The 12,188-nt window shown below is 28.5% G+C and overlaps 5 protein-coding genes across 6 annotated transcripts; 1 reads left to right on the plus strand and 4 right to left on the minus strand.

Moving 5' to 3' along the window:
- Nucleotides 1-116: 116 nt before the first annotated feature.
- On the minus strand, nt 117-2,342 carry snRNP-U1-C (small ribonucleoprotein particle U1 subunit C). Its single transcript, XM_031982714.2, has one exon. The coding sequence runs from the start codon at nt 2,073-2,075 to the stop codon at nt 1,563-1,565; it is 513 nt and encodes a 170-aa protein (XP_031838574.1). The 5' UTR covers nt 2,076-2,342; the 3' UTR covers nt 117-1,562.
- Nucleotides 2,343-2,857: 515 nt separating this feature from the next.
- SmD1 (small ribonucleoprotein particle protein SmD1) lies at nt 2,858-3,888 on the minus strand. Its single transcript, XM_031982737.2, has 4 exons — nt 3,722-3,888; nt 3,497-3,573; nt 3,146-3,343; nt 2,858-3,076 (listed from the first exon to the last, which is right to left on the minus strand). The coding sequence occupies exons 1-4, from the start codon at nt 3,733-3,735 to the stop codon at nt 2,994-2,996; spliced, it is 372 nt and encodes a 123-aa protein (XP_031838597.1). The 5' UTR covers nt 3,736-3,888; the 3' UTR covers nt 2,858-2,993.
- A 522-nt stretch (nt 3,889-4,410) lies between these two features.
- Nucleotides 4,411-6,395, minus strand: beg (malonyl-CoA-acyl carrier protein transacylase beg). Of its 2 annotated transcripts, XM_031982705.2 has the most exons (3): nt 6,020-6,395; nt 5,152-5,770; nt 4,411-5,078 (listed from the first exon to the last, which is right to left on the minus strand). In XM_031982705.2, exons 2-3 carry the CDS (start codon nt 5,724-5,726, stop codon nt 4,637-4,639), a joined length of 1,017 nt encoding a protein of 338 aa, XP_031838565.1. In that variant the 5' UTR covers nt 5,727-5,770; nt 6,020-6,395; the 3' UTR covers nt 4,411-4,636. The 2 variants fall into 2 exon arrangements, with proteins under 2 accessions (XP_031838565.1, XP_031838564.1); XM_031982704.2 differs by having other exon boundaries at nt 4,415-5,078; nt 5,152-6,388.
- A 313-nt stretch (nt 6,396-6,708) lies between these two features.
- Nucleotides 6,709-9,637, plus strand: KdelR (ER lumen protein-retaining receptor). Its single transcript, XM_031982743.2, has 3 exons — nt 6,709-6,948; nt 7,051-7,240; nt 7,323-9,637. The coding sequence occupies exons 1-3, from the start codon at nt 6,858-6,860 to the stop codon at nt 7,678-7,680; spliced, it is 639 nt and encodes a 212-aa protein (XP_031838603.1). The 5' UTR covers nt 6,709-6,857; the 3' UTR covers nt 7,681-9,637.
- DNApol-gamma35 (DNA polymerase subunit gamma-2, mitochondrial) lies at nt 8,600-9,653 on the minus strand. Its single transcript, XM_031982713.2, has 2 exons — nt 9,111-9,653; nt 8,600-9,028 (listed from the first exon to the last, which is right to left on the minus strand). Exons 1-2 carry the CDS (start codon nt 9,651-9,653, stop codon nt 8,600-8,602), a joined length of 972 nt encoding a protein of 323 aa, XP_031838573.1.
- Nucleotides 9,654-12,188: the final 2,535 nt, after the last annotated feature.

Raw genomic sequence — 12,188 nt, forward strand, 5'->3', positions numbered from 1 at the left:
AAATGTGTTCCACATTTAATTAGAAAAAAGTGATTTTGTAGTGATTTCAATATGTAAACTCATTCTAATTTTGCCTACAAAGACTATGTATAAGAATAGACTAAAAGTTCATGAAAGAAAATGGAAAAATATGATTGTATTTACTAGATTATATACAGAATCATATAAAGTTATGATAAACATTAACATTTTTAGTGGATATGAAAATACAAAATAAATTTATAGAACACAGATATTTAATGTATAAAGACTATATCTGATACAACATTGATTTTGAACACATTTAGTTATCAAATTTCTAAATTCAAGATCATTTCGTTTCGTAAAGGTAAAATGATTTTCTAAGAAAGAAAGAATGTTTATAATATATTGTTTCATACATTTTTTTTATATTTTCAAATCCATTAGAGTAATTTGATATAATTCATTTTCTATAACACATACATCTATTATATTATTGTACACATGTTATAAGATCATTTTCTTTTAACCTTTTGCTACATTATGTATTAGTTGAAAATGATTAAAAAAGAATATATAAGAAGGGCAGATGACGTTAAAATTTCAATTGAATTACATGTAAAACAATTTATCCTATTTACTAAAAGCAGTCGTACTATCTATGTGCAAAAATAAAATGGACCATCATATATATACAATACAGCAACAAAAAGCGTTAAAGTAATCAAAATTGTATGTATGTAGTAAATTCAAAATGAATAACCTTGTCTGAAAATTTATCTGTACAGTGAGCCAATGTAATGTTTTAAGAATATGTAACATTATATACTGTATCAAAACTGCATGAATATCTGAATAATTTGGATATTTGAATCTTACATTGCACACTTTTGTTAATTATAACTTAATTATTTGGAAGAACATTTTTATATAGTGTAAAGTTCTATAATGGATAAAATATCTTTAAGAATATTTTTTGTAAGTAAAAAAAAATAAAACGAAATGATTTCAAATAAAATCAAATGTTATTTACACAAACTACAATTATACTTGTATTTTTGCCATTATTAAGTAAGAATCTATTAACAGTAAAATACCCACTTTAATACAAGAATCAAATATAAATAAATTAATTAATTGTTCTTGTTTCATTCAATTTATTCTGCTCTTTCGAAATTTTTTAATTTACTACGTATATCAATATTCACAGAACGTGTACTTCAACTTTTACAATCATAAGTACATGCTCTTACTATATTAAACGTAATATATATATATGCGCATATATATATGTATAAATCTTTCAACACTCTTTTTCTGTTTCTTAGAACTCTTATCCTCAGTTTTCTTATTGGAATATCACTGAAGAAACCTACGTAATTCTAAATTTGTTAACGTACGCAGTAGAAAAAACTCATTGTATGTGGTAACAGTATGTAAACACCATTTATCATTGATGCCTATCTGTCTGTCTTTTGAATTCTGCTTTATTCTTATTAATTTTCTCATAATACCTTGTAGACCTTATATATATATGCACATATATGATCGACAAGTGATTTGTATAAAAATTAGAATGATAAAAATAATATATATTTTCATTATTTCTTCATCGATGGTGGTCCTCCTATAGGTGGCGGTGGTCCATTCATAGGTGGTCTCATTGGGCCCATAGGACCCATAGGACCCATCATAGGTCCCATAGGTCCCATAGGACCCATCATAGGTGGTCTCATGCCCATCATTGGAGGCATAGGTCCATGTGGTCCCATCATCATTGGACCTCCCGGACCCATTGGTCCACCAGGGTGCATTCCAGGGGGTGGCATCATACCTGGTGGACCCTGAGGTGGTACGCCAGGTCTAGGTCCAAGACTCGATGGTGGTGGTATTGCTGCACCTTTATTCGCTGCAAATGGATTAGATGCGATTTTTCCTGCCTTGAATGCTGCAGTTGTTGCATCGATAAGATTCTGTGCCTGTTCCTCCATCCATTTTTGGTAGAAATACTTCACATTGTCTTTATGTTTACGACCTTGACAATGAGTTTTCCGTACACTGGGCGAGTCGTGTGTCAGGTAGGTATCACAATAATCACAGTAATATTTTGGCATTGTCTGTTTAGATATTATTAACAAATCAACTTCGAAATTATTTTACTGATGCACCTTATAATGAATTACGCGATTGTAGGTAAATTACTGGGTTGTCCAAAATTTAAATAACAACACGTAACCCCAAATTGTTTATTCCTGCCTATATTCGTACAATTTTAATACTATAATTATTTGATTACTAGTCACTATTACCAGTATTACCTAGTCAGGTACGTGAAGGGTGAAAAGATTTAAGTGGCGCTGGTGAAGCAAGTCTACAGTGCATAAAGGCTGCGTATAGGAGTTCCAGAAATTCATGATGTTTGTCATGTATTGAATACTCACCCTAATGAAACATAGTGTGTAAATTTTTCTATTATAGTTAGGAAATAAAATTGCTCTACATCAAGAAATTTTAAATAATGAATGTTGCTACTGGAAACCATAAATTTATTTAAATTATGATTTTTATAAAAACAAGTTTTCTTTGAAAATTTTTTAATATGAGAAACAATAGAATAACATTAAACAAGTCAGAATCGAAAATAAGAACTATTTTGGGTAGCGATATAAGTAGCTTTTTATATTCAACGTATTGAATTGTATCGTTAATAGTGTTTTTATAAAACGTAACCTTTTTGTATTGTATTTTCCTATATAATGGTACGGAATTATTTATATTTGAAATTTTACAATATTTTTATATAACAAATTTAAAATCTATTTAAATTTATGACGTTTTAATATTAAAAAAATTACATTTTTACAAATTTTATGAAAATAGAATGAGATACAAAATATTAACATTAAATTACAAAATCAGTACAATTTATTCAATTATGTCAATGTTATATGTTAATACATTAAGTAAATATAATTTTTTTTTAAATGTGGCAAAGCTTAATTAGATATTTTTAATTACAATACACTGTGTAACTATCGCCTGCCTCTTCCTCTACCACGACCACCACGGCCACCTCTAGTACCACGTCCACCTCTTCCTCTACCACGTGCAGCTCCTGAAAAAATTAAATTGACATAAGAATCCATATGAACTTACACAAGAAAGTTTATTTCGAAATACAAACCTCTTGCAGCTTCTTTTTTCTTAGCCTTAGCTTTTGGTGTATCATCTATGAGTAATGTTTCCAATGGTAATGAATCTGGCAATATATAATATCTTACATTGTTGCCTCGTAAACTTAAAGTGTCCAATTGTACAGGATCCCTATTCTTTATAGTCATTTTTACTGTTTTTAAATGAGTGTTCATTGCTACATCCACTCCTAAAAGAAAACAATACAAAATTTGAAGTAAAAATTGTGATTAATTTGTAATAAAATTTATGAATTATTTTTATTCTGTTCGATAAAGAGTTCTATTAACTAAGTTATAAATCTTATAGACAATATTATTCTGTAAAGGTTATGTTGACATACCGGTAATAGTTCCATGTACTTGAGTTCCATTCTTTAATTCTATTGTTACAGTCTCATGACTGAGTTTCATCAAAAATCTAAAATTATCAATAAAAATTAAAAGTACAACAATAACTTTGAAACGAAATTATGTACTACAAAAATTAATTTCTAATAGTCAATATAATATTCATATATTTAATAAATTTATTATTATAAATTCATTATTTTTTTCATTTCACGTACCTTACTAGCTTCATGTTACTATTATATTCTATATTTCAGAATACTTGTAATTTTAGATAGTACCATAACCTCTACCTGTTAAATGGTGTACAATGCTATACGTATATTGGGGTGTTCCAAAACACATTATATAGGGAACAATCGATCATTCGAACCATTTGATTTGTTGAACACTGTTTTTGGCGCCTATCGCCAGTTCACAAATTGTAAAACTTATAAATAATTATCTGTAATGGGAAAACAAAATAAATTTTGTTTGAACTTAAAATTAGTTTATGTTGAAATGAAATTTATTACACTAGCATAAATAAATGCGTTGTATGTATAGATTAAATAAGTTTTTGCCAAACGTTATCAAAAATAAATATAACAGATGTTCTAAAATTATATACTTAAGTATTTTTATAGTTAAATAGAGATAACAATAATAGATATGTAAGTATTTGATTCAAATGATTTAAAAGTAAAATGTGTCAATCCCTCAAGATATTAAAAAATATAATTTCATAACATCAATTTTTAATAATTATTAATTTATTAGCACAATTATAATTTAACAAAAATTTTATAAACTATTAATTTTAGAAAACAGCTGTATTAAAATACAAAAGAATTTTGTATAAAAGTCGATAAATTAAGTAGTACTAATTTCTGTTAAATTAGTTATTGTATAACATGTTAATGAAAATTTTGTATTAATTTTCTTAGCTTTCATTTATTACATACAAAAGTATTATTTACAAATTTATGCCTTTATAATTAATTGTTACATCATCTGCATAACAGAAATGTGAAATTTGCCACTTTATTTAGATGTATTTTTTCCTACTAGCTTTATAAAAATATTAATATAAAGAAAAACCATAAGTTGAAACTTGCAGCAGTTATATGTACAGTTTTGAATACAATTTTAAGTTAAACTACAATACACATATGTGCTGCTTTTGCATTGATCATTTTTAAAATGGTTTTCATTCTACCTTCTGATCCTATATCCAAAGTCCTTGGGAATGACATATTTTGTGGTCTATTATATATACGTTGTATGCATTGTTCCCATTTGACTGGTGAAACCATTTGTTTACATATCAATTTCTTTGCAAATTTCATATCCTTATATGGTTCTGCTTTATAATTTGAATATACTTTACATCTAGGTTCATCAATTGTGATTGAATTTAATGCTGTTGAAACAGCTTTCACAGCAGGTTCCATTAAAACTGTATGAAATGCTCCTGATACAGGTAATCTATTTAAATTAGTTAAACCATATTCCTTTCTGTGGCTTTCAATATATTCTAGAGTTTCTATATTCCCTGCTAATATTTTCCTCTCTGTAGATAAAAATACAGCAACTCTGAAACAAATTGCATTGTTTATTATACATATTCATTCATTATTTTTGAAAGAAATTCATGTAAATATTTCACCGGCATATTGGATTTTCAACTCCTTTTTCTATTGCCCACTGTATTGCATCTTCACAAGCTTTATGAATTTTTGTTGTTGGAGTGCATGTTATGGACAACATTCCTTGAGGCAATTTGTCTGAAGCATATTGCATAGCTTTTCCCCTGACAGATGCCAATCGAATTCCATCTTCAAATGATATAACACCAGAGAAAATCAATGCAGATATTTCTCCTACACTGTAACCAGCCGTAGCAATACAAGAATTAAATACATTAGGTCTCTCTTCACGAACTTTTTCTAAGCCAGCTATTGATGAAATTACTGTAGCTACTTGATTAAACTCAGTTCTGTTTAACTTTTCTTGAGGCCCCTCTAAGCAAAGTTTTAACAAATTATAACCAAGTAATTCATTTGTAATATCAAAAAGGTCTTTGACACCAGGAAAATGGATGTATTTTTGGATCATGCCAACTTTAATAATGCCTTGCCCAGGAAACAATACAACGGAGAAATCTTTTGAATCATTCTTTGGTTTTTCTGTTTCCAAAATATCTGCAGGATATGGTGTTGTATTCCATTCCTTATTATTCATATCCTTGTATGTTGCAGACTCTTTGAGGAGACGTGTAACTTCTTCTGTATTATAAGCGGATTTATCATTATGTACAGATTCTGTGTTTGATTCTGACTTATTTTGAATTTCAAATACATCGTCAGAAAATTTATTGTAATATCCTAACCAAAAATTTCTTGGCAACGGATAAAGTAATTTATTAAGTACTGTTCGTTGTAGCATTTTAAGTGATCTTAACGAATTTCAAAAATTTGATAAATGGTTGCAGGTTATTACAGATCATTAGATTAAAAATAAAAGTGTTAACTTACAAATAACTTATAAACTGCTAACATAATCTACCGGGATAAAATCTGTATTCAAACAATTTAAGTGGCAAATCGAATCTACAATTTCAATTCATTATTTATATATAATACAATTGTATGTAATATAATTTTGTTATATGTATGTTTAATTATGGAATTTAATTTTATATTTATAATGTTAAAGTAATATTTAAGTATAAGCAAAAATATTTTACAAATCTAAAAATTTATGAAAATTTTCTGACATCTTGCAATGTTTCAGGATAAAATATTAAAGTTGTTTAAACAATTATAATGTACATATTTAATACACAACTTCTTATTAATATTTGGCATTCATAAATAATTATTTCAATGTTTTTCAACGATTCGTATTGTAACTAGAACCATATCCCTAGCTATTTATAATCACTATAGATATACAGTAAAATATTTTAGCTATTACACATTTAGAATATCTAACAGACGGTAATTAATAAAAAAGTATACATAATTCAAGACGTAAATAATAAAAGAACATACAAAAAGTACTGGTGCAGATATTTTTAAATCCTCACTAAACATTTATTTATTATTACTTTGCTACATATATTTGTTTTGATCATTATAAACATTATTAATTTATAAAAATCGTATTAATTTGCATATAAAGTGTATAGATATAAAAAATAAACTCCTTATAAATATTTTAGAATATGAAAGATATAACTCAAAATGAGGTTGAACAGTCGGCCATCTGCTGATGTTGCAGCCAAAGCCACGTCATATTTTGTATGCTTTGTGAGTTAGGTCTGTGAAGTCTTTACTTTCTTAGGAAAAATACCTCTGTGAAACTGAAAATATGAATATATTTCGACTATTAGGCGATTTATCGCATATTCTTGCGATCATCATTCTACTACTTAAAATATGGAAGACGCGGAGTTGTGCCGGTATTTGATACAGATACTATTTATACTTTTATTAGATATTAATATATACTTCTTTCCAATAAACATTTCTTCCTATATAGTTAATTTTTCTCAACTTTGCAGGTATTAGTGGCAAGTCACAAATTTTATTTGCAATTGTATATACAATGCGTTACCTAGATCTGGTGACAGCATATATTTCAGCATATAATACACTGATGAAAATCATTTTTATAGCAACTTCTTATGCTACAGTGTTTCTAATGTATATGAAATTTAAAGCAACATATGATCATAATCATGATACATTTAGGTATGCTCTTATATTTTTTAAATATTACATTGTATTTTTTATTACATTATATACCAATTTTCAAATGATAAATTGCTTTCAGAATTGAATTTTTAATACTGCCCACATTTGTATTGGCATTATTAATCAATCATGAAATGAATATTGTTGAGGTTTTATGGACATTCAGCATTTACCTAGAATCAGTAGCGATATTGCCACAATTGTTTTTGGTGTCAAAAACAGGAGAAGCAGAAAGCATTACCAGTCACTACCTTTTCGCTTTGGGCTCATACAGAGGACTTTATCTGTTAAATTGGCTGTACCGTTATTATGCAGAAGAACATTATGATCTAATTGCTATAGTCGCTGGTTTAGTACAAACAATTCTTTATTGTGATTTTTTTTATCTCTATATTACCAAAGTACTAAAAGGCAAAAAATTACAATTACCTGCTTAGCTGTTCAAAACTATTATTATTTGAAAAAAAATGTAAGCCCTCTTCTTGACGGTATTATATTAATTGAGTTTATATAAATTTTGGCAATATTTAAATTAAGGAATGCTGCTGTATAAAGTGTACATTTTATTAAGCACAAAGCATTCCACTTTTTCATATGTTTGCTAAATATTCAATATAGTAGTGCACGGTTAAATTTACATGACTTATTCTCACTTTTCTTCCATTACTCGGTGTTTTGAGCTTGACAATGCCTTATCTCAATGGGCAAAGGTAGAGAATGAGTACAATGAAAAGAAAAGAAATAGATGCACATCAATAGATTGCTGACATTAAAAAAGTAATCATGCCATGAAGAAAATTTCGGTTTACAATTATGAAGGTATGACGAAAATGATTGAAATGAAATTTTCTTTCTTGTATGTTTATTTTTCTCAGTCCTGGAGAATCATCCTGGAGTGTCGAGTTCCTTTCGTCGTTGTTCGACGTACTGTGTCTGACTTCTTTGGTGAATGACAATTATCGAGTCATGCTCGAGTCAGTTCTTGAAAAAAAAAAAGATATCTCATTCACGAAAATTTATCTGCCGAATCCCGAAGTTATATAAATTTAGCTGCGCACTACTGTATATGTAACTTTTCATCTTAATTCCATGTGGTTACATGTACTTTGTAGAATCTTATCCTTATTGATTTCTTAAGATATTACATTTTTTAAAAAATACTATGACAGAATAAAATAGCTACATATTTCACAAATTAGTGAGTAATATATCAAATACAAAACGAACGAAACTTATAACTGTTTTTACAATTTGTTATATTCCTTATTAATTAATAGAATATTTGTGCTAGTAATATATTTTGAAAGCTCAATTCAAACATTTTATTGATATAAAGTATTTAACCACATTGGTTGGTTAACAATGCATTGTTATATATTTTACTAAATCGGTTATGTGAATCGCTTGGTTGAGAGTTGTTGATCTGTTTGTTACATGTATAATGCCATTTTCAAGACTAGTCCTGTCAACTAAGACTATAAAAGGAACTAAGCACACATTTACGACTTCTTCTGAGGTGGTTAATATAGTATTCAGGCCCTTTGTTCTAAGCATGTTATTTAAGTAAAGTACAAAGCGATTTAAATCATCATTTCCAATATTCGTTTCATTCTGTAAATTTTTTATATGAATTGCAACTTTATGTGGTGCTAATTTAGAATGAATACGTATTGTAGCTCTTTCATCTACATCATAAGCATCACAAAGTAGTGCTAAGCAACCCCAATCTAAAGATAATACATGTTCGACCATTTGTATGTCGTCAAGATCTTTTTTATTATCAATCTGAAAATAAAATATTCCATATAAATGATTTTTATTTTTGAACTTTCATGAGTAAATGATTAAAAATTAAAGAACAAGTCACCTGAGTTAATAACTTATGAACATCAGTATGGTAAGCTATTTTTTCTACAGTGATGGTATCATATGGAAATTGAGCTTCTATATCTACCAAGTCAAAATTGTCCACCTTTTTAGTTTCTGTAATCTTAAACCTGGAAGGTTTCTGAGCTAATCTACGCCACCAAGCTTTACGTTCTTTTTGCATTTTATGGTATAAATTTTTAGCGTTTATATTATTCTCAAAAATAACTATTTCCATAGTTTTATGATGTTTCAAATTAGATGCAACTGGTTCAATATTTTCATTCCAAGAAGTTTTTGAATCTTTTATGGTAGCTAATCCAAATGGAATTTTACCCATTGGATTTTTAGTTATGAAATTTAAGGAGTCTGTAAACTTTTCTGATAAAAATATATTGTAAGATGACATTGTAATAGCATGTAAGAACCAATGTTCTTCTAGATTTCGTAATAACATTTTACCCTGAGGTCCATAAATGAAACTATGTTCTGTAAAGTTTATAAAATTTGCACTTATTTCTCTTAAAATCTGTGTTATACTCATGTTTTTTTATAATTATTCAAGGGTGCAACAAAATATTCTTCTTCTAAAACAACAGCATTCTTCAAAATTGATTCTTTATCAATATCAGTTTTTACTTCATCGATTCGTAAAGGAATTAATTTTTCCTCAAACGGATTATACATAGGTTCAATATTGCAGTCAATTTCTGCAGTCCGTATGCACTCTGTAAACCTTATTGCCGCTGCTAGTACAGAAGAACCGTTATTACCTTCGTAATTAACTAAGGACAATTTCTCAATTTTATTGATTGCCCTCTGACTTAAATCTTCTATATATTTTGGTTTATATTGATTATGACGTGGTATATAATGACAAAAAAATCGATTTAACGTTAAACGAATACTCTTCAAACGTGAACAGTAAAAAATTTCCATTTGTGTAGAAATCAGTTATTCACAATATTTTTATGTAATGAAATGTTACGTAGTTATATTTTATTAATTCATTAAGTAAAATATTATTTCTGTGTGCTGATTACTGATAAAACAATAATTATGAGTTAGATGAAGCCGAATAAACATTACTACCGGCACATGGAAGAAACCACTACCTCTTTGACTGAACAATATGGTAAGCTAACTAAAACCACGTGACCGTTTCAGGGACGTAGCATGATGCTAATCCCAAAAAAACTAACCTATCTATTTTGCAATTAAAATGTATGGTTTATTTGATTTTAGTGAATGAAACAGAAGGAAGAAAGTAGGAATGTAGTTTAATGTTCTATCATTTATTTTTGAGAAAAAAGATCTTAATAAATATAACAATTACAATAAGTGTTTCTTTTTAATTCAAGTATCTAAATGTCATGCATAGAACAGTATTTTTTGAAACTACTAGTTCTAGAAGCTGGTCTCCCGAGATACTTACATTTTTCTGTTATACATAATAACAGATATTAAATATATGTGTAATATTATGTAGTTTAATAACTAACTATTCTATTTGGTTACAGTCCGCTTTTAAACTAGGAAATTTTTGGCAGTGTTGGTATTTTAGAACAGTAAACGGAAAAATACATTGTATTCAAAGTCTACACGGATCTTAAGCCCGCGGTTAAGTCTGTGCTAATTGCACAGAATAGATATGTATAGACTGTGCATACAATGTATTTTTCTGTCTATTGTTCTGAAATACCGACACTGCTAAAACTGCTCCAATACCACCGACATAAACTTAAGATACGTAGTTTCGACAACAAGTATAAGTTGTTTCTACAAGATGGCAGAATTGTAGATATATGTGGCGATAGAATAATTTGCATTACTGACAGAGAATGTTATAAAATAAATCGTCATTTTCATAATATAGAATTTGCCGTTGCCATATACAGTTATTTATGTCATTAAAGTCCATCACAGCAAACTGAAATATAATTATATTATAGTTAAACTAGTTAAATATTATATTATATAGCTATAAATATAACAAAATAGCTATAATAGTTGGGATGTGTGTTGGAATTTAAAAAAGTAAGATCTAAATTTGCAATTGAGTAATGTTTTTAAAAAGCCACTTTCTAAATAAATTTTAGAGTAAATAATTTTATAATATGATTATGTAATAACAACGGTAGAAATGTTGATTAAGGACTACAATACTATTCTTTGTAGAAATATGAAGTAGGTTCACATAATATTAAATGAACTAAATACTTTATTTAAAAATGCACTCAAAATTGTCAGATATCCTATATCTAATAATACTATGGAACAAATTTTGACCTATGTTAGTTTTTGCAATAGCCACTACGTAATTCTTATAGAGTTCCTTACCCTAAATACGAATCCGAAAACCACAGAAAACCAAGTGTTACGTGAAAACTAAAAACGATAGGCAGTTAAAATTTGTCGCAAAAAATAAAGGGGACTTGCCCGATCACGTAGCTATAAAAATTTTGAATTTTGGGTATCATTAAATTTTTGTAAACTGTGATCAAAATTTAAAAAAGGTAGATGCGCGTACTTTGTATGCACTTCTGTTACATTTCTACGAAAAGTGGGTTGGCCAGCACGAATTTGCTGTGCACCATTGGATTCTGCAGACATTTCTGAAGAGAAACCCCCCCGTGGGAAGCGTGACATCGGTTTTTCTTTGGGACAGGGTAAGAAAATGTCCGTGAACGGAACTTTCGCGCCACACGGCCATCGCTCGCCGGCCACAGTTATGCAGGGCCGTGACTACGCGCTGTATAGACCTGGACCCCGGTCACTTCTTATATGTATATATGGACCGTTTATTTTGAAAGTGGTTTAAGTCCATTTTCTCTTGTTTCGAGAAAATTAAAGGTTAACGTATCTGTTAATTAAAAAATTTTGGCAAATTATATGAAGCCTGGCAATGTTTCTACTGTTTTATCAATATGTAATTTGTTTATATAAATTTGTTTTAGGCGTATTTTACTAAACTGATGTATACTTACGGGTTGCAAATGGATTTACACCACTTTCAAAATTAGACAAAAAATCGTTTAATTTCAATTTTGAAAAATCAAATATAACTTAAAATATACTA

The sequence above is a fragment of the Nomia melanderi genome, chromosome 4, assembly GCF_051020985.1.
Source record: "Nomia melanderi isolate GNS246 chromosome 4, iyNomMela1, whole genome shotgun sequence".
Lineage (NCBI taxonomy): Eukaryota > Metazoa > Arthropoda > Insecta > Hymenoptera > Halictidae > Nomia > Nomia melanderi.

Bases quoted from the DNA above. Each gene is read 5' to 3' on its own strand.
- snRNP-U1-C (XM_031982714.2), bottom strand. From the start codon at position 2,075: ATGCCAAAATATTACTGTGATTATTGTGATACCTACCTGACACACGAC.
- DNApol-gamma35 (XM_031982713.2), bottom strand. From the start codon at position 9,653: ATGAGTATAACACAGATTTTAAGAGAAATAAGTGCAAATTTTATAAAC. The intron at 9,029-9,110 runs GTGACTTGTTCT...TTTTATTTTCAG, and splicing joins TTCATAAGTTATTAACTCAG to ATTGATAATAAAAAAGATCT.
- SmD1 (XM_031982737.2), bottom strand. The intron at 3,344-3,496 runs GTATGTCAACAT...GTTTTCTTTTAG, and splicing joins AGTACATGGAACTATTACCG to GAGTGGATGTAGCAATGAAC. The intron at 3,077-3,145 runs GTTTGTATTTCG...TAATTTTTTCAG, and splicing joins GAAAAAAGAAGCTGCAAGAG to GAGCTGCACGTGGTAGAGGA.
- beg (XM_031982704.2), bottom strand. From the start codon at position 5,930: ATGCTACAACGAACAGTACTTAATAAATTACTTTATCCGTTGCCAAGA. The intron at 5,079-5,151 runs GTGAAATATTTA...AATTTGTTTCAG, and splicing joins GTTGAAAATCCAATATGCCG to AGTTGCTGTATTTTTATCTA.
- KdelR (XM_031982743.2), top strand. From the start codon at position 6,858: ATGAATATATTTCGACTATTAGGCGATTTATCGCATATTCTTGCGATC. The intron at 6,949-7,050 runs GTATTTGATACA...TCAACTTTGCAG, and splicing joins GAAGACGCGGAGTTGTGCCG to GTATTAGTGGCAAGTCACAA. The intron at 7,241-7,322 runs GTATGCTCTTAT...AATTGCTTTCAG, and splicing joins CATAATCATGATACATTTAG to AATTGAATTTTTAATACTGC.